The 27,156-nt window shown below is 57.3% G+C and overlaps 1 protein-coding gene across 1 annotated transcript; it reads right to left on the bottom strand.

Moving 5' to 3' along the window:
- Positions 1-389: 389 nt before the first annotated feature.
- ADGRG1 (adhesion G protein-coupled receptor G1) lies at positions 390-26,748 on the bottom strand. Its single transcript, XM_040982641.1, has 16 exons — positions 26,662-26,748; positions 12,740-12,822; positions 11,059-11,157; positions 10,166-10,594; positions 9,122-9,254; positions 8,115-8,262; positions 7,241-7,372; positions 6,599-6,715; positions 6,354-6,399; positions 6,007-6,110; positions 5,146-5,261; positions 5,068-5,082; positions 4,739-5,007; positions 4,242-4,350; positions 3,247-3,515; positions 390-1,749 (listed from the first exon to the last, which is right to left on the bottom strand). The coding sequence occupies exons 3-16, from the start codon at positions 11,120-11,122 to the stop codon at positions 1,619-1,621; spliced, it is 2,082 nt and encodes a 693-aa protein (XP_040838575.1). The 5' UTR covers positions 11,123-11,157; positions 12,740-12,822; positions 26,662-26,748; the 3' UTR covers positions 390-1,618.
- Positions 26,749-27,156: the final 408 nt, after the last annotated feature.

Genomic DNA, 27,156 nt, shown 5'->3' on the forward strand with positions numbered 1-27,156 from the left:
TCCTTGGCTGCAGAATGATGCAGTAACCAACAATGGAACGTCGCGGGATTTCACAGCGTGGCCTGGACTTCTTACAGAAGACAGTCTGGCCTGGTGGGGGTGGGGGGTGGGGTCTCATCCCTAATGCTGCCCTGGGAGCAGAGTGTGTAAGCTCCAGTTTGTCACAGACCCCACCACTCTCCGTTGCCTCTTCAGTGCACGCACCACATTCTTGCCTTTGCCCTGGCAGCTGGGGTATCTGGTGGTTTCTTTTTCATATACCATCTTCCTCTCCCATGCACGTTTCCTGATCCCCCCCCCCCCCGGTCTAGGGGATGTGTTCACAACCCTTTTACCAGAAACACCAGGAAAAAAGTCTGAGAAAAATTTCCTGACATGCTCACCCAGGATGTTAGCCAACAGTGACAGCTGATTTATTTTGGTTCTTCATACTCTTCTACAGTTTCCAAATCCTCTACAACAAACACATACTTTTCTCATATCAAAAGACAAAAGAATTCAAAAGAATTAGTACTTTTAAAAAGAACACCCTCTCCATCCCTAAGGCTGAGAGCAAGATCAAACACCACCTCCTGCAGGAAGCCTTCCTGGGATTCCCAGTCAAGAATGATGGCTTCCCAATCCCACACGTAAGAGTTGCCTGGGGCAGTGGCCAAGTCCCCGCTGACCAGTGCAGCTCGTCGGACAGAACAAACCAGGACAGAAGCCAAGGGTGCCCGGGACAAGGACTCCAAGGTGACCACTCAGGAGAGCAGCAAGCTCTAGCCCAGCACGCTCAGAGGAAGAGGAGGAGGAGGAAGAGGAATCTCATGTTAGTCTTCACAGTGCTGGAACTGAAGCCAGACTGGATAGCAACACCCACGGTTCTAGCCACTACAGGGCTTGGAGAGAGGCTGAGGGATCCCCAAGGTGAGCACAAGGGTGAGGTGGCTGGCATGGGGGCCGGGTGGGGCAGTTACAGCTGCCCAGCCCCTGTGTCTGCACCCCAACGTGGCTGCAGCAGGCTCAGGCTGTGCAACAAATATGAGTGTGCAGCAGGCACTAGGAGGCTCATGTGAGCACTACCCGGTAGGCAGCACTGGAACTACGGGTCCCAGGCTGGACAGCGAGGCCTGGGGAGCCCAGAGGAGCAACAGGGAGGACCCAGGGAGAAGATGGAGGGCCGGGAAGGCTGCTGGAGGGGGAGGGCCTGGGGTCCGAGGCAGGCGAGCCAAAGCTCTCCTCTGGGCTGGGGCCTCTTCTTTCAGGGCCCCATGCTTGTGGTGATGCAACGCTCAGATTAAAACATGACAGGGCTGGAGTGGTTGTCTGGTGACCTCTGGAGCCGGTGCCAAGGCCTGAACCCCAGCTGTAGGGCTGGGCCCACACTGGTGGCCAGATCCGGGTTCTTGCCAAGGTCAGCACAGCTGTAAGAACAGACCCAGGGGCCTCTGGAGCCCTCCAGCAGCCAGGACCCACAACAGAGCATCCCCCAAGTTCCCACTGGGGTGACAGTCCTAGCCTCCAAGATCCTGGGGACCTCCTTGAGTCCCCAGCTAAGCAGCCAAGGAGCGAACCTGGCTGCAGAAGGCATAGGCAGCATGAGGCATGGCTGCGGTCGAGCAGGTGGATTGACACCTTAGATGCGGCTGGACGAGGTACTGCCTGAGCTGATGGGAAGCCGGACGCTGTCCGAATTGCTCTTCAAGGGGGACGGCCCGCCCCGGGCCTGCAGCCGCATGGACCAGTACCAGAGGAAGATGAGGAAACCTGTGGACAGCCAGAAGCATGTGGCTCAGTGGGGAAGCAAACCCAGGTTCTGCCCTCCAGAGCCACCCGGGCTCAGGCCCTTCTCACACCTACCTCCTCCTTGGCCCTCTCCTCACTTGTGTGATCGGTACCCACGGGACCCAGGAGCACCCACTCTGGACATAGCATCTCCACTGTGTTCCCTCCAGGCTCGTCCAAGGCCAGTCCTGCGCATTACCCTTCTGTTTGATGCACAGAGAGACTGAGGCCCAGGTGAGGGGCCAACCTGTGGTGAGCAGGCTCCAGGGTCACCAGTCCAGATGACCGGACTCCCCTGACCAGTGCTACTGCTCTGGCAGACAACATAAATGCCAATGCATGAGTCCTGAGTATATTCCACAGAGCCCTCACCATTGCACCCATGAGAAAAGAAGAACTCCAGAGCCTTGTAACTAGGGCCAGGGCTGAGGCACAGCATGCTAAGCCACTGCCTGTGGTGCCAACATACCAGATCAAAATACCCACTCAAGTCCTGGCTGCTCTACTTCCAATCCAGCTCCTGCTAATGTGCCCAGGAAAGCAATGGAGAATGGCCCAAGTGCTAGGGCCTCTGCCACTAAAATGGGAGACTTGATTGGACTTCCAGGTCTGTGGCTTTTAGTCTTGCCCTCAACCCTGGCCCTTGTGATCATTTGGGGAATGAACCAGCAAATGGGAGATTGATCTGTCTCTCTACCCCTGAACTCTCTGCATCTTTCAAGTAAATAAATAAAATAAATGCTTAAAATGCAGTTTAATAACTCGGCCAACATTTTCCTGCCTCCCTCCCTCTCTCATCCGCAGTCCTGTTCCTTGGCAAGCCTGTGTGAGAGGTTGGGGCCCTGCATATGTGCGCATGTGCAAGCATGTGCACCTGTGTGCCTCTGTGGGTGTCTGAATGGTGCAGGAGAGGTGGGGGTGGGGGCAGGTGGAACAGGAGGGGGGCCTTTCAGCATCAGGCTGGATCCTCCAGGTCCTGACCCACTTCTGTTCTTCCCAGTCTCCCACCCTGGGCTTCTGCACCCTCCCCAGGGCCAGCTCTTTCCCGTGAGAATGTGAAGCTTGTTATAGCGCAGGTTCTGAGGCCCAGGCCTGGGATGCAGCACCCCTTTGTATTTCTACCCTGTGCCAAGGCTGCTTGGCCATGGAGCCCAATTGGATAGGGAGCCCTGGACCCCTCCATGGCTCACCTTTCCTCTGTGTCCTCAGATGTTGCAGAGAGAGGCCTCCCAGCCCAGCCCAGACCTCCCTGTACCTACCATGGCCCCTAGATGTCTGCATGTTTGCCTATTTGCCCTGTCTCCCCGAAGAGAGCTGATACCCCCAGACTTCTCCCAGCTGTAGCTTAGCATCATGCACACACATAGACGGTACTCAATGAAAACTTGTCCACTGAGGCCAGCATGTTCCCATTTTATAGTGGGAATATTGAGCACCAGCCCCCTGGGCCAACGTGTGAGTTCTGCTCCATACACCTACCTTGGAAGGAGGTGATGATGCTGAAGAGGTAGAGAACGACCAGCTGGAAGGTTCCAGAAGCAAAGGAGAAGAAAACCAAAGCCCAGGGCAGGCCAAGGACCAGGCTGAGACCGAGCAGCGTGAGCACATGGGGCCACTTCTGGTTGTGGGAACGCAGCCTCAGGATCTGTACCACCATGGTGCCCAACATGGCCATGTTAAAGAGAAACACCAGGCTGAAGAGGCCCAGGTTGGTGACGTAGCCGACTAGCGAGTCCTGGATCCAGCACCTGCAGGACAAGATGAAAGACTGAGTGTGTGTTGGGCACGGGGCTGGGGGTGGGTGGTATGTCTGTGGCCGCCACCAGCGTTGCTTCTAGCAAGCACTGCTTGGTTCCACTGAGCACACTGGTATAATTTTTAAAATATATTTAAGCCAGAAGATATAAATAAAAACATTTTATAAAGAATGAAACAGACAGTACGAAGACAGGGATGTGAAGAGAAGGGCTGAAGATATTGTGAACCAGAGCCCAAGGGAGAGATTCCTGTCCAGTGCAGAGCTCAGGAACTCTAGCTTCTAATCATGTTCAGGGTACCAACAGTTGTGGTCCCCGGCAGCCTGCATACATCAGGAGCTGATGAGACAGACGGACTTCTGTCCTACTCATGTCCCTGCTGGTTGCCTTTGGGCAGCGTACTGGCTCTGAGTGTGGCTCAGAGTAGATCCCTGTCCTGCCCCTGGGGCTCTGACTCCCATATGCAGAGCAGCAAAGGAATGTAATGGGGGCACACCTGCCACAGCCCCTGAGCCTCTGCAGGTGAGGCCAGGGAGGCTGTGAGGAAGCTGGGGCCCACGCCAGGCCACCCAGCCAGGGCATGGCAGATCTGACCTTCCTTGCCTGGTAGCCTGTCCACTGCCCAGGCACCACTTCCAATGTTGCAGTGGGGAGGTCTCTGGCCAGCAGGGTCCAGGTCTCGGCCCTCAGCAGCCCATTGCCTAGAGAGCCACTCACATGGAGGGGTAGATGGTATTCTCCGGGGTCCTGTGCACAGCCAGGATGATGGAGCCATAGTTGTTCACGTCCACCAGTGCCACCAACGTGACCAGGAAGATGGGGAAGCCTGAGGGAGAAAAGGCAAAGGGTTCCAACTCCTCCCACTGCCACGACTCCAGGCACCCATTGCCCACCTCCCAGGGACCCCCTCTGGGGCTGGTGCCTCCAGAGCCCACCCAACCTCAAGTGAGAGTCCCCAGCTGTGATCTGTTGAGCAGTGCACAACCTACACCCTTGTAGGTGGCGGCTCTCTCCACAAGTCCTCCTTTGTGGACAAAAGTGGGTCTTAAGGACAGGGATGGCCACTTCTTCCAACAGGGACCTTGCCTCAGTCCAGGTGAAGAACTCCGGAGGACACGTGCATGAATGAAGCAGTGAGAGAACTCAAAGAGGAGAATGGAGAGGTTGAACTAGGGGTTAACATTTTTCCTGAAGCCTTGTGCGGTACCACTCACCCCAGCCCACAAGGCTGAGCTTGAACAGGTAGCCAGGGACGTAGGTGCCGAAGACTTCGACCACCAGGCGGTAGAGATTGTAGCCCTCGAGGCCCATCCAGGACAGGCAGGCGAGCAGGGAGAAGTGTAGGAAGATGGCGCTAGCACGGCAGGCAGCCTTGGAGCCCGTCAGGGCCACAGGCTCGCTGAGCAGGAAGCTCACGTTCAGCAGGAAGACGGCCAGCAGCAGGTTCATGTGCACCTTGATGGTATAGTCCCGGGGCTTCCTCCTGTGCAGGAGCAGAGGCAGTTGTGGTGCAGGAAGGAGGCAAGCGAGCCCACTGTTCCACCTCCAGGGAACCTTCCTGGGCTATATTCATGGGTCCGTAGAATGGGGCGATCTCCCCGGGACCCCCCCCAGGCCCTACCTGGAGAAGAGGTAGGTGGTGATGGTGAAGATGCAGGCCAGGGCGGAGATGACACAGCCCACATAAGACAGGAGGCTCAGGTAGTGCTTGTGCACAGCATCTACCTCCACGGATACCTGCCCCCAGGGGACACGACAAAGTTGGCCTCAGCATCCCCTAGGGGCCGCCTGGCACTGCCAGCGCATTCCAAAACGCACCCCTGATCCCCGGAGGCCAAACCCCCTCACAGAGAATAGCCCTTTTCTGCCCAGGCATCTGTCACAGGCTGGGTCCTGCCCTACAATGTGCTCTACTTGGGATTTTCCAGCATTCCATGGGGCCAAACCCGCGGCAGTCAGCAGCAACAATGCTTCTGGTTTGGAGTTATAATCTTTCCTGGGGTTTGCAATTAGAGACCCCACATCCTCTTGTGATGCCAGGCAGTGGCCAGCTGGCCTGGGCATGACAAAAGGAGATGCCAGGCTGCATGTGGGCTACTGTGAATTTCTCTGTAGTGTGCAACAGCAAGACAGGTGTTTTGTGAGGGAATGAGCTCCCCACACCCTTGAGGGATTCAACCCACAGCTGGATACACGTTTCTGGGGGATCCCAGGGTCATAAACTAGGGGACATAAAGCCTCGGACAGCTGGCCACCTGGATGCCACCTCCACGGGCCTGGGTGCTCAGCAGCCCCTTGGGGACCCACTGGAAGCCCAGGGCTTGTGGAGCGCCAGGACAAAGCATTTTCCTCCCACAGACCAAGGAGCTGGGTACCCTTGCTGTGCCCGAAGGCCTCATCTGTGCAGTGGGATGGCCACAGGAGCCAGGGCGGGATGAGCAGCTCACACTACAGGGTGGGCACCAGGCTGGGCCTCACTCACCATCAGCACGGCGAAGTAGGTCAGGTGGTCGCACAGACATGATGTCTGGGTCTCTCGGCGGACGGTCTCGCATCCAGCCTGGCTCCAACTGCCTGGGCTACTCACTGAGGAGGTATGTGTGTGTGGGTGGGACAGGCAGCGGGAGGCTCAATGCAGCCCAGCATGGCACCCCGGGGTGGCTCCCAACTCCCTCCAGCTTCTGCTATACTGGGCCAACCCCCAGCTAGCATCACACCTCCTCTGGCAGCCTCCACCCCTGGCCAACTCCCAGGGTCGCCCCCAGATCCTTGTCTGGCATAAACCCCCTCACTGCACCCCCTGTCCCATCCCCTGGTCCAGCCACTCACATGTCGGGTCTTCAACCCAGAACACACACTGCAGAGACACATTCTTCTGTAAGGGACAGAGAGGGGACAGAACAGGTCCCTAACAGCCCAGCCTTTGCAGTGTCCAGCCAAGCCAATCCCACCCCACCCCCAACCCAAGGCCCTCCACCTGGCAGTCTTCTTATTAGACAGACAAGCAGGAGGAAGGTGGCAGAGAGGAAAGCTGGCCCCATAGGACTCCTCAGTGTTCCTCAGCGCATGCTTACCGGCTGCGGCTGGTGCTGGAACGTGAGCACCACAGGCTCCGACAGGTTGGCCACTTTGGTGTTCTGCACCACGATTCCCAGGACCTTCTCGCCCAAGACTTGGCTGGAATTCTTGTCCTGCAAGAGGGGTGTAAGGGAAAGGGCTCAGAGCCAGGGACAAAGGCCCCACAGTGCCCTAGCCTCTCTCAACTCCCACCTCTTCCAGCTCTGCCATGCAAGGTTGAGTCTCTCCCGAGGACCAATTCTTACACATGCAGCCATGTACATTGTAGTGAGAACAAGGTTCCACAGACACCCTCTCTTCTCCCCGCAGGGAGAACCACACAATGCATTTCTGTCTGTTTACTGGAGAAGCAGAGAGCATGCTTCTCAGCTGGCTCAGCCTGCACCCTCGGCCATAGCTGGGAGCTGTGAACGCAACCCATATGAGCAGCAGAAGCCCGGCTATAGAACCTTCCCTATGCTTCCCAGGGCTTGCAGGGGTGAGTTGGGAGACAGAGTCGGGACATGGACAATGGGCTGAATGCCCACTCACACAGCGGCATGTCTGAGCTCACACAGGCAAGCACCGACCCCCGAGGTGCAAGTGTGTCTGTCGCTTCCCTTCTGTATCTGGGGTGGGAAGGGTGCGAGGGGCTGCACCTGGAACAACGCCTGGCTGCTGAAGTCCACCAGCAGGAGTCGCTTCTCGGCCTCGTTCCGCCGGCCCTTGGTCTGCTGGAAGAGTGCACGTGGCAGCAGCACCGAGTACTCCAGCACCTCACTCTGTTCCGCCTGCAGGATGCGGTTCCCTGGGGCTCAGCTGGGGCCAACCCCAGGCCACCTCCCGCCCCATCAATCCACACAAAGGTATGTAGAAACACACATGTGTACACAGGTGCGCACATGCATAAACATATAGGTACACACGTATGTGAACACAGAAACAGTCACATACATATGCATAAACACACATGCAAGGCACACATAGAAACAATCTGCACAAAGCAACAAATATACAGATACACATGTACATGTGCGTGCAGAAACACATCCATACATATGCAGACTCAAGGACACACGGATGCACATATATCCACCCATACATGTACCCCCACTCACACACACACACATGAACATGAGCCCTAGCTGGGGCGCCTTGTCATTAGGGCCCAGGGCAGGCTGGCCTGCAAGCACACATGGTGTTTACTGATCTTGGTTGTCAGACACCAGCTGTGGCGGTCACAGGGATATGGTGGGAACTCCCACATACCCAGGACCCCCCACAATCTCAAGGCGGGGTGCACAGACAGGGATTGGGGGTTGAACTTTTAGATACCCAGGAGTGCCCAGGAGCCCCATGCAGGGAATGGGGCCCCCACTGGCACCTCTGTTCCCAGTAGGTGACTCCTGGGTCTGTAGCCTTGATAGATGACTCGAGGAAGAGGTCAAGATGGGGGTGCCACACTGTGTTTCCCAGTAGCTCCCCACCGCCCCCAGCCCTACATCTGCCACCTGTGCTGACCCAGCTGCTGACCTCAGGCCGGGAATGGATGTGCAAGTCCTGGAGGGTAGCCGTGGGCTGCAGCTTCCACACGGTGGCATTGATCCGGTCCTCCTCGAAAGACACGACATTCCCTGGGAACCTCACTGAGGTCAGCTTTGACTCCAGGCTCTGCAACTGCCTGACAGGATGAGAGTGGGTGGTCACTGCAGGGGCAGAGTAGGGGCAGGGTAGTTGCAAGACCCACAGAGAAATGGAGGAGAGAACCAGGAGGCTAGAGTGGAACAGAGCCTGCACTGTGCATGGAGAGCCTGGGACCCCGGCTTCATGTCCGAGTCCAGCTTCCTGTTGCTGTGCACCGTGGGAGGAAGCAAATGAGGGTCCAAGGACTGGGGTCCCCACCACCTATCAGGGAGACCCATTCTCAGCTCCTAGCTTCAGCCTGGCCTAGCAGTGGTATTTGGGAATGAACCAGAGGAAGGAAATTCTCTCTCATGCACACACACATATTTCAAATTTTTCTTAAGTGGGGAAGGGGGTCAGAGAGAGCAGAGGGGGTCAGAAGAGGCAGGTGCATCAGGTAGCTGAGTGCATTAGAGAAGGTGGGATCTGGATGACAAGAGAGGGAGGCAAGGTGGACAGTGGTTAGGGCAGGCCCAGGCAGCCAGGGTCTTGCAGCTATGAGGAAGTGGGGAGACAGGGTAGGGTGGCGTCCCAGTCCCAGCTGGGCTGTAGCTGTGGATCAGCCCCACACCTGTCTGAGCCTCAGTCTGATGAGCTAAAAGTGTGCAAACAGCTTCATGTGGCAAAGGAAGGTGCAGCCGATGGGTGAGACCACACCTGCACTTGAGGCCCCACACAGTCACATGGCCTGGGGACTCAGTGGCCACATGAGTGTGCAGAAGGCTGCCTTGCTCAAGAAGGTGAGAGTCAGGGTCCAAGGGCCAGATCTGCACTCACTCCTGTGGGAGGAAGTGGTGAGGGGAGCATGTGGGGCAGTCCCCCCAAACCCCAACCTTCCATGCAGGCACTGGGCTCACCTGTGAGCAATGCTGGATGAGGGTCTCCTGGCTGCCTTGTGGGGCTGCTGCATGAACTGACTGAGCAGCTGCAAGTCACGCTTCACCTCACACATGTCCCCCAAGGTGTTGTGGTGCACTTTGTGGGGAGGGTCTGGGGAGAGGGCACATACACACCTGAGCCTGGGACCATATCGCTACTCTTCACCCCCTTCACTTCCACTTGGTCCTCATCCTGACGCCCAGGGCTAGTCCCACTCTATACTGGCATGTGCTGGGGCATGCAGACTGACCCCCAAGAGGGACCTGGGGGATGGAAGTCTCCAGCCTCACCAGCCCCAGCAGGGTACATGGGCCTCCTGCAGCTCCCAGGAGTCTTGAACCCACACTTACCTCATTGATCTGGGGCTGAGTCCAGGATGCAGGCTCAAGGGCTAGCAAAGTGTACAGGTGCCTCCCCCCAGCCAAAACCCAGGGCAATAGCAAAGCCCTGGTCGGCCCATGTTCCCAGAGTCCCCTGCGGGCCCAGGAAGGGCTAGCCAACGTGTGTTCAGGATGCCCTCTTGGTTCGGGAATAATTTCAGCCTTGGGAGGCAGTCCTGTCTGGTGGCTGTGGGCCCTGTTGGCTGCACTGGACACACTTAGGCCAGAAGCCAGCCTCCCATTCTCCTCCCCATGTGTCCCAGTACTGTCACAGGATGGGACCGGCTAGCAGTCACAGAGCCATGACCTCACACCAACCACCTCCTAGGCCTCGGTCTTTTCTATGCAATGGCAACTAACAGCCCACGCTGATGCTGCGAAGGCCACTGCAAGCTAGGCCTGGCTTCTGTCCACCCTGCCTTGTCCTGGAGCAGTCTTCTTCATCCCTCATGGAGATCTCCTCCCACCAACGCACTCTGTAGCCTCTGGGTAGGGTCACAGCCCCTCTACCCTCATCACTCCCTTCTTCTGCAAGACTTACAGAAGCACACCTGCAACCCAAGTCCTCTCCTCACACACCTTCCATGGCTCCTCACTGCTATTCAAGTTCAAGCTACCCCTTCTGCCCGGACCCCAACTCACCATGGAACCTGAAGGTAAAAGCAGCGGCACTGGGCAAGGTGGCGTTCTGGTGGTCCCACCAGGAGCTGATGGAGGTGGCAAGCAGTGGGGGGCCTGGTCCCGGGCTACTCTCCTGGTGCCGGAAGCAGAGGAGGTCTGAGGCTTCCTGGCTTAGCAGGTAGTCCGTCCGGCCGTAGCGCAGGTGCAGCTTGCCAGCATGGCGGTTCCAGTAGAGACAGAAGTGGTAGAGGCCCCTGGGCTCAGAAAAGGTCAGGGGTTTGGAAGCATTGGGAGAGGCAGGGAAAGGGGCATGGATGGTCAGAGCATCCTCTGAATTCGTGATGGAGATGTGCTGTTCCCGGGCCTGTTCATAGCGGAGGAAGCTAGTCTTCGTCTGGTTCCGCTGGCCACAAAAGCGGAAGTCTTCCTGGGGGCCACCGCCGTGGGCACCTGAGGAGGCAGAAGCAGCAGGTGGGGCTTTGCTAGGGGAGCACAGGCCTGGGACTCATAAACTCCAAGGACCTACACCTCAAAGGATCTACAAAACTGCATCAGTCTATCCTGAAATGAAAATGCACAACCTTAAAGGCAGAAGTCCTTTTAACAGCAATAAAGCACTTAACCAGGCCATAGCCATCCTGGACAGCAGAGTGTGCAACCAGGCTCATCATAAAGGCAAGCATGGCTGAAACCCAATTCACATCCCCCACCCCAAACTGGGACCTGTGGGACTACACCTGCCAGAAAGAAGAGGTATCTTTTTCTTCCCTCCTAGATGCTGCCTACTGGCTAAGCTGTGCTTGCATAAGGGGTCAGCTTATGTGCTTGCCACTAAACTAGACACACGGGGGGTTAGGGGCCGTATCCTAACCTAAGACCCAAGGGCAGACCCAGGGCATCATGGGAAGGCTGACCTTGAACCAGACAGAGCACACTCAGCAAGAGCAGCGCCTTCTGCAGCAGCACCTGGGCAGTCATCTTCCTACCTGGAAGTCCCAGCCAACAGTCAGGGCCTGGAACAGAGCATGCACATTAGCCGAGCCTGCAGAAAGTGTTGGGGCGGGGGGCGGGGGGTGAGGATTGGTGACAGGTAGGGCAGGACGGGCGTGAGTGTGCAAGCAGCCCCCAGAGCAGCCAGATGCCAAATGCACTGACAGGTGAGGGCTGTCTGGGTCGTGGCGTCCCCTGTGGGTTTTGTTTTGTTTTGTTGTCACCTGTTTTAAGTCACTTGAAGCGGAGCAAGAAGTGACAGGTGACTTCATCCAGCACTGGGGGTGGGGTGCTCACCTAGAACCATCCCCTCGCCCTTGCTGGGTATGAAGGAGGCCCTGCATCCCCATGGAAAGCCCACCCAGCTCAGGGTGGGACCCCTCCTTCAGGAAGCTGCTCGGACACCCTCAAATTCTCCCCAATTCTCTTGAGTTCCCCCACTGGCCAGAACCCGTAGAGAGCTCCCCTTCTCAGGCAGCAGGAAAGCTCCTGGATCAGCTGTGCAAATACAGGCCAGAGGGGTGGACAGGGGTAGGCAATGGAGGACAACAAGCATGTAGCGCCCAGTGGCAAAAGTCGCTTCCAGTCATGGCCACTAGGGGGAGATAGCTGCCAGAGCTGAGAGCAGCAACACACTAGGGCTTGCTGGGGCCAGAAACTCAAGATTCCACAGGGTCCTGACAGCCCTCTCATCACTCCTCCCACTCCTGCCAGCCGCAGCCTTGGGAGACCCCACCAGCCCACAGGTCTCCATCAGCCAAGCTTCCCCTGCCAGCTCTCAGCCCCCATACCAGTTTTCAAGTAGATGCAACTGTGGGGCCATTTTACAGATGGAGAGAACCTGAAGCCCAAGTGACTCACCCAAGGATGTGCCAGAGGCCACCCTGCTAGGTCAGGACTGTACCACCTGACACTCCCAGAGAGATGTGGGTGGAGTGGCCCTCCCTCCCTGCCAGCTGGCCCAGGGACCCAGGGAGTTGTACTGATAGGCTCAGCCAGCCAACCTCAACCTGCATTGGACCACAGCAACAGGTGCATCTGCTCTCAAACCAGATGAAGAGACACCTTGCAACCCCGTGACACATGAGACTGGGAGAAACCAAGGGGAGCCTCTCAGAAGAAGTGACCTCCGAGGTACCTATCAGAGGGCACTTTTAAAGGGAAAGGTGTTCTGTTCCCGGCAGGGACTCACGACCCGCTTTCCTGAACCAGGCCTCCCCTGAACCAACCTGGCCTCTTCAAGTCACCACAGCCAGTGTCCCTCCCTAAGGAAGGGGACCCCAATTTCTAGGACTTCATCATCAGTGTGATGAGCAAGCAAATGGGCTCACCAGGGTGATTTCATGAACCCTTAGCAGGGAGGATGTAGGGGGAAGGGCCTCTCCCTCCTCAGCTGTGATTTCTAAGGTTTTGCTTTGTGTCTCCCTGAAGCATTTAGTTCCTTTTGCAACTGCCCCCACCCCAGATCCTCTCAGACCAGCGGAAGGAAACCCAGTGTCTGGGGCCATAGGACAAGCCCCTACCAGCCCCTGTTGCCATCCCCTTCTAACCATCAGGGCAATGCCACTTCTTCCAGGCAGTCCCCCTGCCCTGACCACAACTCACCCCTGTGAACAGGAGGCACACAGACTGCTGGGAGATTCTGGACTCGACGGCTCAGAGAGGACCAGCGATAGCTTCCAGAGGCCCTACAGCAACCAGGGGAGCGGTGGGGGGGGGGAGGTGGTTAGGAGGGTTGGATGGACTATCTGTGACTCCCTGACCCACTGCCCTTCAACAGGAGCCTCTACCCTAGAAGACAAGCTCCCAAGATGGGACAGAACAATGGTCTGGCATCAGCCCTCCCAGGCTGGCACACAGAGCAAGGAAGAGGAGAACAAGGAGTGAGCTCCCTGTCACCTGGGAGATCCAAGGGAGGAAGCACCGACTGGAAGATGCTACTCCCCCAGCTGCTGAGCTGCCACTCCGAGGTGGGCAGCTCCAATCCTGTCAGCATTCGAGGGGGCAGGGGGAGGATGGTTCCCCTGACCACTCCTGTAGTTGTTGGCATGTATGCACTCTGGAGCCAGTTGGCTTGAGTTCAAATCCAGGCTCTCTTATTCTCAGGCTGTGTGTCCTCAAGCCAGTAACTCACCCTCTCTGGTCCTCCATTGTGCAAAGGAATAGGAAAGTCAAGCCCACTTCAAGGCTTCTCAGGGGCACTGGATAAAGTGAAACCCTTAAGGGCAGGTGTGGCAGGCTGTAGCCACCTTGCTCCCCTCCCTGCCCCCCTCCCAACCTCCCCATCCTACGGCCAGCTCACCCTCCCAGACACCTTAAGGGGAAATTCCTCTAGCACACAGTGTCCTTTGGTCCTTTCCAGGCATGCAACCGGAAGGTCCAGCCCCAGCCGGAATAGGGCCTGGCCATGAAGCCCGCTGTGGAATCCCCTGGGGCAGGAGGGCTGGGCAAGGGACAGGGAGCCATTCCAACCCAGACTAGGCAAGGGGATGCCGGGGTGGGCACTGCCTTGCTTCTTCCCTTAGCATCTCCTTCATCCCCTGCTGCTCCCCAGGTCTGCTGCTCCCAACCCTCCCATCCCCGCCCCCCCCCACAAGCTGCCACCCAGCCCAGCCAGCCGGTAGGAGCAGTGACCATGATGGAGGCCGTGTCAGGCCCCAACACCTCCTCCCAGGCTTTGCAAAGAAGGCACCCCACGGTCTGCGATTCAGAGCTTCCTACAGGCTCAAGATCTGCAGTGGAAGTGGTGCCAAGCTCAGTACCCAGCACAACCTGTGTCTCCTCTATAGTAGGGACAAGAAGACCAGTGGGCACCTGGGGTAGCAAGAGCAGGGGCAGCGCCAATAACTCCAGGCTGAGCCAGGGGGTGCAGAGGCCAGGCCCCATCCTTAAGGAGCCCCCCATGACCTCCATTGCACTCCCCATCCAGCTCCCCTTCCGTTACAGCTGCCCTGACCTCAGAGCTTCCGTAAACACACAGAAAACAGAATAGGTCAGCCCAGGCTGACACAATGGGGGGCTCCCCCATCATGGGGCCTCCAAGGATTCTCTGAGCCCCTAGCAGCTCTCCTCAGACTGTACAGTTCAGGAGTAGTGGGGCCCCTGCTCCAGGCCAGCCTCAGCCCTGTGTGCCCAGTACGAGTTGGACAGGGGACCCATGCCTCACTTTCTCCCCAGGGCCTGAGTCACTTCCTCTGCCATCCTGTGTGGAGCCACGACTCACCACTGGCTCCTGGAAAAACCATTTCCTCCAAGGATGGAGATGGAAGTTGAGTGAACAGGACCTGGCCTGTGGGGTTAACCCTTCCATGGGCAGGAATCTTTTGGACACCCAGCTCCCCTCCCACCTCCCCCTTGATTCTTCTACACAGGCACCTGGCCCCAGAACCTGCCACATCCCAACTCCATAGCCTCTCTAGGAAGCATGGCCAGAGGGCACATCCCCGACCCCATCAGAACCCACCCTGCGCTCCTGCCCACTCCCCGCCCACCCCACTGCTCCTGTAAGGTGTTCACAGCCAAGGTGCTCAACCTGCGCACTCACTTGGGACCCTCTGCACCCCCTCCCCCGGCTTGCTGAAATGCAGATTCCCAGGCCCAGCATAAGGAATGGGCAGGGCTCAGGAGCCCAGTCTCAGAGAGGGCAGGGTCTTAATCCCCAGGATACCTCTTGCCTGCCCCAGCTCCTCCGCTGCTCCCTCTGCCTGAGCAGGGTACAAGGTACCTGGAAAGAGCCTGGCACAGACAGCCAGGAGAAGCATGCGTGCGTGCGCAGGTGTGCATGCAGCAGTGTGTGTGTGTGCGTGCGTGCAAGTCTGTGCCTGTGCAGGTATGCAGAGACAAAGGAGCTGTGAGCTGGGGGCGTGGGCAGGTTAACACGTCAAAGGGCAGTGGGGGAGCGGCATGGGTGACAACCCAGAGCCGACCTGCAGATGTTTCCTGGGGGGTGGATGAGAACGCCCTCCTAGCAGTTTCTTAGAAACTGACATAGAAATACTATGTACCCGGCAGTTTTATCAGATCCAGGTGGGACCTGGAGCCACAGCCCCTCCCATCCAGCGCCCCCCAGCCCCAGGAGCCCAGCTTGCAGCTACAGAGCCATCTCTCGCTTTACATTGGGAGGCCTGAAGCCCCTCAAGGTGACCAAGGTGACCACAGAGAGTGCCACTACCCGGAGAGGAGGGAGCTGCAGGATGCTGGACATGTGGGCAAGCAGAGTGACCTCAAGCTGCAGGAATTTTTCAACCATAAAAAAAAAAAAAAAAAAAAAAAAAAACAGAAATAACATCAAGCTAATGGGAGGCTGTCTGGGAGGCTGGCCAACAGCCAGGCCTAGCTTGGCCTGCTTACTGCCCAGGGCGAGACTCATGTCCTCGCCCTAGACCTGTTCATGCCAGTACAGCCCCCACCTGCCGGGGTTTTTGGGGTTTTTTTGTTTGTTTGTTTGTTTGGCCCAGCCAAGTCTATAGCCACAAAACTCTGCACACCCAGTCCTGAGGAGATAGGAGGACAGGGAGCAGCAGGGGCTCCCTGCCAGCCTGAGAAGGAGGCCTGGCCCTATGCAGGGGTCATCACTACAAGGCAAAATCCAGCCTGCTTTAGCAGGGAGACCAACAGCAACCCCAGCCAGGGCTACCCTAAGCTGACACACACTGCTGTCCCCTTTCCCCAAAGCCAACCTGCAACATCCCCAAAGATCCCGGGACCTCAGGCCCCGATACCTATGGCCGCACCACAAAAAAAAAAGGGGGGGGGGGGCAGTCCAAGGGGCCCTTTCACCAGGACTCAGGGGTGCTTGGCACCATGCAATGCCCTTCCCGCCCTTTGGTGATTCAGCCTTCACCATCACCTCGCCAAGCGGAAGCTCCATCGTGGCCCCTTTATAATCTCTCTACCAAGCACGTGCTGCCAATGTCCTTACTTGAAAGAAAAGGAAATTCAAGTCCAAAGCAGTTAAGTGCCGTGTGAGATCACCCAACAGGAACGAGGCCGAGCATGCACTCCAATCCAACTCTGAGCAACCTCAGAGCCCACGCTCCTGGCTGTTAGTCTGCCAAGTCTGCTCCTTTCTCTGAGACTCAGTCTCTCCACCTTTATGCAAGGCAACTTTCCTAAGCAAGCCACGGTCCCCAAATGAGAGAAACCCTAGGGGTCCTGCTTTGTCTTGTATTAAGTTCTGTTAAGTCCCACAGGGAGGAACCCTGGAGCCTTGGTTGGGCAGGTGCCCAGTTCCCCATTTGGAGGAGCCCGTTTAGTGGGAGACACCTGTGATCAGAGTGGAACGCAAGTTCCCAGACACGAGCCTGCCTCCACCTGGCCTCTGGTCCACGTCTCTTCACCTCTGAGTGGTCCCAGAGGCCATTAGGCGCACGCAAGATGTGCTGTGGCAACCATTTAGGCTGCAGCTTCCCCAGGGTAGTTCATCTCCATCCCTGACACTTCCAGGCAGCAGGTTCATGAGCCTACCCTATCTCTCTCTTCCAATGGCTGCAGCTTAGACAGTGAGGAGGGGAAAGAGGGGCTCTGCCAGGCTCTGGTGGCTGTTTCATTTTAATCAGCCTCGGCCAGCTGCACCCCTGGCTTGCCTTAAGCAGCCAAGACGCTTGGGATGTTGGAGTTGAAAAAGAGACAATAACAATGCAAGATTTGGGCAGGTGAGAATAAAGCCTGCAAGGACGTGAAAGTGGTTGAATGATCAAAGAAATTTCGAACCCAAAAAAGGAGCAGGGATGAGATCAGGGCCCCAGGGGTGGCTGCCCCAGAAGTGGGAAGGGGGGCACTCGGACATGAATGGTTTCTATGACCCATCTAGATGACCAGCTAGTGCTGGTCAGCTCTGTGCTCCTGGGCCACTCTCCAGCCAGGCTCAGGCTCATGGCAAAGTCTCCAGGATCTAGCCCTGTCCGTGGAATGGCTGAGTCCAGCCCTAGGTAGCAGGCCTGTGGTTGTCAGCACTTGCCCTGAGAACATGCACTCTCCTGCCACACACACACTCCTAGGGTGCAGGAGTTAGGGATGCAAGGTGCAGCCCAGCTCTGCCTTCAAGTGGCCTGCAGCTTTGGGATCTGTCCTTTCTCTCGTCTGGGTTTCCTCCTGCCCAGGAGGAGGGGGAACAGCTCTGTCCTCAAACCCACCACCCTACCTCCACCTTCCACTGGAGTCTGGCACCCCATCAAATGCCAATGCACAAGGTCCACAGGTTAGGGTTGGGCTTACCTCTAAGCTCCAGCGAGGGGCAAGCAGGAGGCCAGGCCGTCCCTTCCACCATGGCACTGTCTGTCCGCAAACCGCAGCTGTCTAGCTCAAGTTCCCTTCCCTATCTGCACTCCCACGCTGCCCAAGGCCAGGCCCACAAGGTCAGCCCGGTCCCCTTGCCCCCACTTGCCACTTGGTTTGTAGGGGGGTTGCAGTTCTGTCTGCCCCAGCCTGGCAGGCAGCCTGGCTTTGAATGGGGGATCTTCCACCTGTCCACGGATGGCTACCAACTCTCCCTTTCTTTTATCCTAGATCTTTGGCTCTGAGGCTGACAGAACACAAAGCAACCACTCTGCCCTCCCTACCGGGCATGTGTTGGAGGATCCCACCCTAGTTCACTGAACACACACAGCACAGCACGTCGAGGACCTCCAGCCACTATAAGCTGGCCCCGTGGCTGGGACACCCATCACTTCGAGGGGCAGATTCTTTGTGAGGCAGGATTCTGAGCTTGGCACCTGAGTTAGCACCTTTGTGCTTCCCCACACCACTGAGACAGATGGTGTCATGCCCACTGAACAGAGCAGGACAGAGATGGGACAAGGACTTTTTTGCTGGGGGGGTCCCCCACCTTTGCCAAGTCACAATGGCAAAAAAAAATGCAAAAAGCTTTTGGTGGGACAAAGCGGATGCCATGCTCAATGGCTGAAGCAACCCCAAATTCCAGCCCCACTCAGTGGCTCTTCCTGAGCTTCTGCCCCTGCCTCCCCCCCCCCCCCCCCCCACACACAGAGTGTCAGCCCCTGCCCTGGATGCTTCCTCCCAGTCCTTGACAGGGAGCTTATCTTCAACCCAGGGCTGCAGCCCAAGACTGCCCCAGGATCCCCAGACCTGCGCCAGCTCCACCCCCCACCCCATGTTGGGGAAAAAGGGCAGGAGGAGGGAAGTGAACAGGGAAGGAGAGAGGAGGCAAGGATGGAAAGGGATGGGGGTAATTGGGGTGTGGGTCATACCTCGACACCTGCGCAGCCTCTGCTCCTATTGCCCCCAGCCCAGATGACAAATGCAGAAGGCGAGGGTGGTAGATTGCAAGCCCCGCCAAGCACTTTCTTTATTCACAGAGCAGCCTGCTGGCGAGGGGAGCCAGCTCAACCCCTCCCTCCCTGGATTTGAAGGGGCCAGAGGAGACTTTGAGGCTGAGCCACTGGCCTCTTACTGGCGCTTCAAACAAAGGGGGCAGCCAGGGAAGAGGGGCCGAGAAGCCCCAGCCACCAGCAGGAGAGGGGGGCCGCAGGTGACAGCAGCCCCTGGCAACTGTTGCCCTGGCAACGGCTGGCAGCTGCTGGGAGACGTCACTGGCGGCTCCAATCCAGCGCAAAGCCACAGCCGCACGCTTGCTGCCACCTAATCTGTCTTATACTCAGGCCCTCCGACTTGGTCACTGCCTGCCCAGCCCAGGCAGGCAGCTAGCAAGGGGCAGTGGACAGCAAGTTAAAGATGCACCCGGGATGTCTGCCTGTCTGGGAGGGTACCTCAGGGAGCCAGTACTTCTGATTTCTCAAGAGAAGCTGAGGCTGGAGGTTCATGTGCGAGTTTGTCCACACTGCAAAATCAAACACAACATGCGCCCCAATCCTCCGTTCCCCACCCCCACTGTGACCGGATCTGGCTCCTGCCCACCATGGCTTTGCACTGACCACTACTATTGCCTTAGGTGAGCCAAGATTATGCACCATCCCTTCCTGGAAACTTGTCAGGCTCCACTCCTCCAGGAAGCCTTCCCACATGGCTACAGTCCAGCAAGATTCCCCCTTCCACCTCAGTCCTGGAAATGGGGGGTTCCTCTGGGCTTTTTTCTAGAGGCTCCTGGGGGCAGAGGGGCAGGAGTGAGTCATCTCTTCTTCAACCTGGTGAGGGCAGAGGACAGAAACAAAAGCTCCCGAGACTGGTCCTGTGTGCCCGGCAGTCACTAGCCCTGGCCACTTGCATGATTAGCCTGCTTCTTATATGTTGAACTTTACAGATGGGCTAAGAGGCTCAGGAAGGTGAGGTAGGAGAGAAGTGGGGAATTCAAGCAACAATCTCAGAGCCAGCACGACTAACTCCCTAGCGCCCAACTCCTACTTGGTCACCTCCAGCTACAGGGAGCTCACTTTCTCTTAACAGGGTTGCTTTAACTAACCCCCTAAAGGCCATAGGGAGGAGCATACAGACCACAGAAGAGATCAGACCCCTGGATACGGACAGTGTGGGGCTGCCTCAGGGTGCCCAGAGGCTTGGGGACTAAGCTGAGCACCTGCCAGCCGGTGCTCCTTCTTGGCCGGGGGGACTGGCAGCAGCCATGGGAAAGGCAGCAGGCTAGGGGCTCTGGCAATGGGGCGCCTCCTGCGGCCCCTCCTCCATAGTGGAGCAACGCCAGGCGGCGGTTCTATTGTCTTGCTGAGTTCTATTCAGGCGCTATTTTTGGTCCCCAAAGGAAGAGGAAAAGAAAGCTAAGAAAGGGGCTGCTGTTCTCTGGTAGAACCTGCTCCCGGAAAAGGGTTCCAGGGTCTGTGGGGCCAGAGATGGCAGCCACCATGGCACCGGGGTGGAGGGATCCTGCACCCAACAGGAGCTGCCAGGGGCCCACAGAGCACACAAACTCCAAGGAGGGAAAGATGGGGGGCCCCCAGCACCAGCCTTTGGCCCTCACTGCTGCTCTCCTGCTGCTGTGGTGATGCCAAGAGTAGGCAGCCCTGACACCACGTATACTTCCTCAATAGCCCACCACCCACCTGCCACACACAGCCAAGAAACCAACTGTCCACCTGCTCCCTGAGCCCCCACAGCCTTCCTGGCCAGGCTGCAGTTGGGGAAACCCCAGCAAGGAAGCTCATTTTAGAAGTCAGAAAACGGAGGCTGAATGAGCTGCCTGTCCCCCACCTCACAGCACCCCATCCTGTCCTTGCATGTGATGTAAGCCTCTGTAGACACCATCTATCCTCCAACATACCCCAGGGCCTTAGCACATGCTTTTCCTGCAACTAAGTACATTCCTTCCAGGACGGGGCCTTTCTCAGTCCTTCATGTAAATGTCCCCTCTCGCTGACAACCTTTCCATGATTTCACTAATCAAATCTATTCTTTGCATCCATGACTGATTTCTCCATCTCTTTCTGGCACCCCAACCCTATAAGGAACTTGAGATTTGCATCCTCATCATCCATTTCTCTGCACCTGTTCCATCTCTGCCATCTTGCTCAAGCACTTATGTCTCCAGGACTTAGGTCAGTGCTGGAGTTACAGGTAGGTGACCACAGGCTGAATGAGTGAGACAGAGTTGGGGTCAGGCAGCCTCTGAGTCTTTCCCCAGTGGAAGTTAATCCTTGATCCTTTCACTCTTGGCAGGTGCACTAGCAGGTCCAGCCTCACTGATCCAACCTCACTCCCCAGCCCCTAACTGGACTGGCGCACACACTCCTGTGACAGGTTCCTGGCCAGAGAGGGGCTCCATGAGGTGCCCCATCTGAGAGCAAGGATGCGATCCAGGCCTACTCCTCTCCCACACACAGCTCTCCATTGAAGGCCCTGAGAAGTTCTGCAGAACCCAACCTTCTCCAAGCCATGGCACACATTTCCAATCTCTACATGACAAGGAGTCGGGGGCCACAGATGAATATGTGAGCCACAAACCTTGTGTTTTATCTCAACAACAAAGCTACCACTCCCCCAGCCACTTTGTTTTTTTGATTAAAGAGGGCTCAGGAAGATCTGCCCATGAACCTGACCTTGCCACTGCAGCAAATACAAAGGGTCCACCATGGGCTCCCCGAGGTGGGGCTGGGAGGGGATAGAGCAGGTATCTGCAGTGGGAAGAAGTAGGGATATTCCAGGAACACAGAAGGGCAGGGATACCCCAAGGACTCACCTTTAGGGACTCACAAGGGAGCTAAAGCAAGAAGAGGACCACATAGGGGTGTAACCCTGACCTCCTATAACCCATGCCATTTATGAAACACTACTATTCCATTTTACAGCTGTGGAAACTGAGGCTAGGAGAACAGAAACCATGTCCCAAGGACACAGAGCTGGTTCCACAGGCTTCAAGTCCAGTTCTGGGGGTGAGGGGAGGGTTCCTCCCCAGGGGCTGCCCCCGTTGGCCTGCATAGCCAGCCCCTTCTCCTGCCCTGGGGACACCAGGTAGGTGGGGATGAAAGTCCTGAGAGCAGAACCAAGGTGCAGACAGTCCCCTTCCTTGCCCTACACTCACGTGACCTGGGTCGCTGCTGCTTCTTGCCCTGTCTCTCCACGTCCCCATGGGGGACAGAGTTGCTACTCCTGGGGCCTGCTGCCCTCCACTGGCCATCCTCCCACCTCCATGGCTAGCCTTGGGCACTGTCCCTGGACTAGATTCTCCTGAGCTCATGCCTAGGGGGGTCCTTCTGGCCTGGCCCATGGTCCCTGCAGGGAATACTCTGACCCCACCCTGACCCACTGGAAGGACCCATTAAAGAGGAGCCTCCCATAGTACCCAAGTTTCCTGCTACTCCTTGAACCCCAGCAGGGATGGGGAGCTCACTATCTCCCAGGGATGCAGCCCTCCGCAGACTCAGGAGCAGGTGGCCTGGGTTCAGATCCCCACTACCACTGAATACCAGTGGCAGCTCCCCATCTATGACATGAAGACAAAGCTTCTGATCTTAGAGGACCAGTGGCATCCCACTTTGAACAGGGGCCTTTGTAGACATGAGGTACAGACAACCAAGGTCAGGGACTGGGTTATGAGCTGCTCTCCCACCCCACCCCACCATTTGGCGCATGCCCAGGTGGTGACATAGCCGAGCAGCAGTGGGTAGGGGCATGACTCAGTGCCCAGGCCAGCCCCTGGCACTCACCCCCAAAATTTGTCATCACCCAGGCAGGAGGGTCTGGGCAGCAGCATCTCCACCACCACCACCACAAGTCAGGGACCCAGACACAGAGCCACATTCTGAGGGTGCATACTCTAGTGATGCAGACTGGCTCATGGCTCAGCCAGCCTTCCAGGGGGCACAGGGAGCTCTAGTCAGCAGAGAGGCAACTAGAGAAGACAGCCCAGCTTGAACAACCCAGATCTCTTGCAGAGGCCCAGCACAGTGGCTGCATGAATAAGGCCTCACTTTGTGGGAGCAGGAAGGTGCCCCAGGGCAAACAACTCCACAGGTTGAAGATCCTGGCCCCACTGGCTGGAAGTATGCACTGGTGGCTCTACAGAAGTGGGCCTTGCCTGGTGCACACTGGGAGGACCAGGGAGCAGCTCTAGGCTGGCTGCTCCAAGACAAAAGGGGTGGGGAGTGGCCTGGAACATCAATTAAAAAAAAAAAAAACACTACTTTTGTCAGATACTGCACTTGGCATTTGAACTCTGCTTACTGCATCCTCCCATGGTATCACTACCATCTTCAGTTCTGAGATTAGGGAAACAAGGCCCAGAGAGATGAATATACCTGCCCAAGGTCACACAGTGGATAGGGCTGGGACAGAATCAAGCAGCCCAGAGCCTATACCCTTGACCATGTCCTTGTGGCAATAAGTGACAAAGGAAGGGTCTAGGCAGGTTGGTGCTGGGGTCTGGTCCCACATAAGTTCCCCTGGCATGTGGCTGTTCACTCTCACAGGGACCCACTCGTGGTTCAGAACTTTGGGGATCTTCATCACATTTGACAACCTCAATCACAAAAGCTTAGAGAAATGAAGCCACTATCTTAAGGGTCCGCATCCAGTTTCTAACTGAGCTACCCCACAGCTCAGAAGACACAACCTGATCAAAGACTCCAAGCAGGCTGCGCCACGGCTACCCGTCCACCACCCCAGCTCCAGCAAACTGAGGTCCCACAAAGCCATGGCCCTGGGCAGCAGGGTGCAAATTCCCGCTCCCCATTTACTTCTCCCAAGACCCTTAACACTGCAGGCCAGGGCAACTGGGTGGGGAGACAGTGGCAATGCTTGGGGACCCAAGGGAGGGAAATTGTCTATGTTTCTCCCAGGCTCCTAGCTCTTTAGTCAGTGTGAGTAACCTTGGAAGCCAGGCAGGAGCCTTAGACTGCTGAGCCGCCCACCTTGGCAGGCACAGCACCCGCAGGCCATCTCCCACTAATGCATGGAGGCCTGTCCACCAGTGTCCGGAGCTCTGCCAGCTCCCGAAGGGCATAGCTTTTATCTCTGCCTGGAACTGCCAAAACGTACCTCAAACTGCTGGGGCAGGCGCCAGCCCACCAGCCTCATGTCCTCCACAATGCTCGCTCTCCCTCTCCACCCCTGCGAAAGCACAGGTCAGATGGAGAGCAGTGGGGTGAGTCCTGCTGGTGTCCATGACACCCAGCTGTCCTGGCAGGAGTGGCACCAGGAGTACACCACAATCTGGCTTCAGCGTACTCATCCGCTCAACGGGACAGATCATGATAAAGGTTTCAAATTCTCCGCTCTACCAACTCCCTGAATGCTCACAACTGGTCCCCACAGCTGATGTGATTATTACCCACACTTTGCACATGGGAAACTGAGGCAGGGGCCCACCTTCACACAACCAAAGAGGAACAAAGCCTAGAATCTTCCTGAGTACAGTCAGTCCTGCATCTCTCAAGCCTGCTGGCCTGGAAGGGCAGGAGCAGAAATGCGGGGGGTTGGGGGGAAGGGATCTGGGATGCGGGAGCAGGGGCAGAGATGGGAGGGAGAGGTGAGACAAGGGTGCATGTTCTCTGGCACCCAGCATGGTGCCTGGCTGGGCTGCGGAGCCCCCATCCCACCAAGAGGGCCAGAAGAGCATAGTGCACCGGAACCCAGACCCCGGAATCCTCCAGGATGCAGCCTCCTTGCTAGCCAAGCCCTCTTGCCTCCATGGTCTTATTCTAAAGTGGGCACAGCCTGCCTAGGCCACAGGAGAGCCAGAAGCTACAGGGCTTTTGAGGTGCCAGTCCCAGGTTGAACCACCAAAAAAAACCACCTGTGGAACATGCAAAAGAGTACAGGAAAGTGGCATCCCAGTGCCTGTCATGCCAGAGTACGGCAATACAGAGTGACAATCAGAAAATGCATCTCAGACCTAAACCCAGAATCCACAGGGCTCCAGATGGGGGGTAATGGGGGGGGGCAGCCAAAGCCTGGAGGAGGTGCTAGGGCTTGTGAGAAGGCAGGCTGGGGGTGGGGGGCATGGCCAGCCAGTGCCCTCCCAACCACATCTGAGAAGCCCCTTTGTGCCAGTCCTGCCCTGCCCCCCGCTTGCCATCTGCCTGCTCCCTGGAGTCTGGTCACCCCAGCTGCCGGGTTTACTCACATGCTGCCCCCATCTGCCATTGAGTCAGAAGGCGGGGTGCATGGGGCCACCCTGGGGAACACGGCTGGGGTGTGGAGCCCTGCTCGAGCTCTGGATTAGGAGGAGAGGCTGGGCTGGGCTGGGGGCTGGGCTGGGGGCTGTGCCCACTTCCCCACTTCCATTCTCAGCAGCCCCTGCCTCCTCTGTGTCCTCTCCCAGAGCCCTGCCCTTGCTCTTGCCACATCAGGGCATGTCTGCCTGTCTAACATGGACACGGCACTGCCCAGCCTGCACCCAAATGCAGCCCTTGCTGGGATGGTGTGACCGTGTGACCCCCCCCCCTTTCTTCAGCTATCCCCATCTTTCTCCACGTCCCTGTCATTGTTATTTGAGGTCCTTCCAGGAAGGTGGCCCCTGCCACTGCTCTGCCATGTGTGTCACCTGCTCTTCCTCAGCTGCCCCGAGCATAAGCCCCAACCTTCCCAGGCAGCCAAAGGTCAGCCTTATGGGGCAGTGCCTCCCATCAGAGGCAGCCTGGGCCACCCCCTCCCCAGCACACCTGCCCCTTAAAGTGACCGAGGCCAGATCTGCACCCTCTGCTCTCACCACCCCCAAAGCATGGTTTCCCTTGCTCATACACTCATACACACAATACAGCCCCTCTCCTTCCTTCCCCACCTCACAGCGCAACCTGGACACCTCCTTCCTCGTGGCCGGCTGCCAGGGAAGATCCATCCCTACCCAGGCGTATCGCAGCATCCATCTCGCCACCTAACCATCTTGTTTGTTTGTGTCCCAGAGGGAGTGTGCAGCCAGGCCCATGGCCTCTGCCCACAGCCCCAAAGCCTCAGGCACAGCCAGCTGTACTGCACAGCCATGCCCTCCCAGACATGCCACACCTGCAGCCTGGCTCTCTGCCATCTGACACCCACAGCTGAGCCCCAGGCCCATGGAAGGCTCAGCAACTGTCATCAACCCCACATACTCACTTAGCATTTGCAGTGACTGAGACCCAGAGGGGAGGCAAAGCAAGGTAGCCACAATGAGACTTTGAACAAAGTAGGTTTGTATCTCAGGTCCCTGAGCAAAGCAGGGTATTAAGTCTAGCCCCTAAGCACTAGTCCCACCCCTGGACATTGGCAGTGAAGACCACACAGGAGCCTATGCATGCCATACGTACCTCACTCACTTTATGTCTCCATGGGAGTACGTTGTACACAGCAGGCGCTAAGTGTCTATAAGCAAATCTGAAGGAGCTATAGAATCTCTTCCTACTCAGTCCAGCTATCCCAGCACAGCAGCTACAGGAGGGGCCTCAACTCCTCCCTCACCCCCTCAAGTAAGATGAGCACTGGCTCCTCCAGAAGGGGGCCCTGGGAGACCCCTACTGGGCACCACACAGGGGGAGTGGCCAGAAGGAGCGGTCAGGAAGGGTGTATCTGGTGTGAGCAGCCAGCAGCCCTGAGGTGGTTAACGGGTGGGGAGAACTCTCCCACCCAAGGTTCAGATCTTGTTGCTGGGACTCCTCCTGCGGGACTGCCCTGGCTAAGTTGGGGGTCCCAGCCCTTGTCCAGCTGAGCAAAAGCTACCATCCAGAGCACCCTGCCTCTCCCACCCCTCCACGGCAACCCTTCACTGGACCCGCTGGGTAACTTCAGGCAAGTAAGCACCTGTCTTCCAAGACCTCAGTTCGCTCATCCACTCAGTGGGAATGGATACCCCACAGCCCAGAGAACGGACGCCAGCTGGCCGACTCAGTGGCACCATAATTGAGCGCCCATTCTTCCAGCTTCTAGAAGGTTATGGCTACATGGGATTCCTTATCCTTTGGGCACTGTGTCCTCCAGAGATGCCCCTCATCCCTGTGGTGCCAACCCTAGAGACAGCATGCTATAGCGAGCCCAAGCTGGGCTGAATCCCCTCAGAGATGCCAAAGACCTTAACTCCTCATTCCACATCACCCTACCTGCTGTTCCACAGCCACAGCCACACCCTCCCACACTCCCCCCCAACACACACACGGTCCCTCCCCGCACCTGCTGGCCAGCCCTTGCTCAGGTACCTGACACCTGCTGGCCCTGTGTAGAACCAGGCGGCCAGCCCACGTTTCAGGCAGGGTCCACCTCCGAGGCTGCTCCTGGTCTGTGCTGCCTGCCAAGTGCACTAGCAACAGAGGCGTGTGGGAGGCTCCAGCCCCTCTCCTGCAGCAGGGCAGGGCAGGCAGGCGCCTCCCTTCTGCCCTAGCTGGCTCCTCCTCCTCCCTCCTCCTTCTCAGGGATGACGGAGGCTGCTCCATGAGTCATGAATTTCTCAGAGGGAAGCCAAAAGGGAGCAGGGCTGAGTGAACTGAAGCCGTGACCCTGGGGGATGCCCATGACTCAACGCCAGGCAAGGGGGGAGCCTCAATCTCACCCCTCAGCCAGGCAGACAGGTGCCAGGCTCAGAGAGGGGATGGTCAGGGACCAAGGATAAGTCTGCCTCCACACCCTGCATCCTTGGATCCTTGGGGCTTTTCTCCCCAAAGTTCTTACAGAGAGGACAGGTTTGCCATGGCAAC

This window comes from Ochotona curzoniae, unplaced genomic scaffold (assembly GCF_017591425.1).
Source record: "Ochotona curzoniae isolate NIBS_2020 unplaced genomic scaffold, NIBS_Ocur_1.0 contig_3622, whole genome shotgun sequence".
NCBI lineage: Eukaryota > Metazoa > Chordata > Mammalia > Lagomorpha > Ochotonidae > Ochotona > Ochotona curzoniae.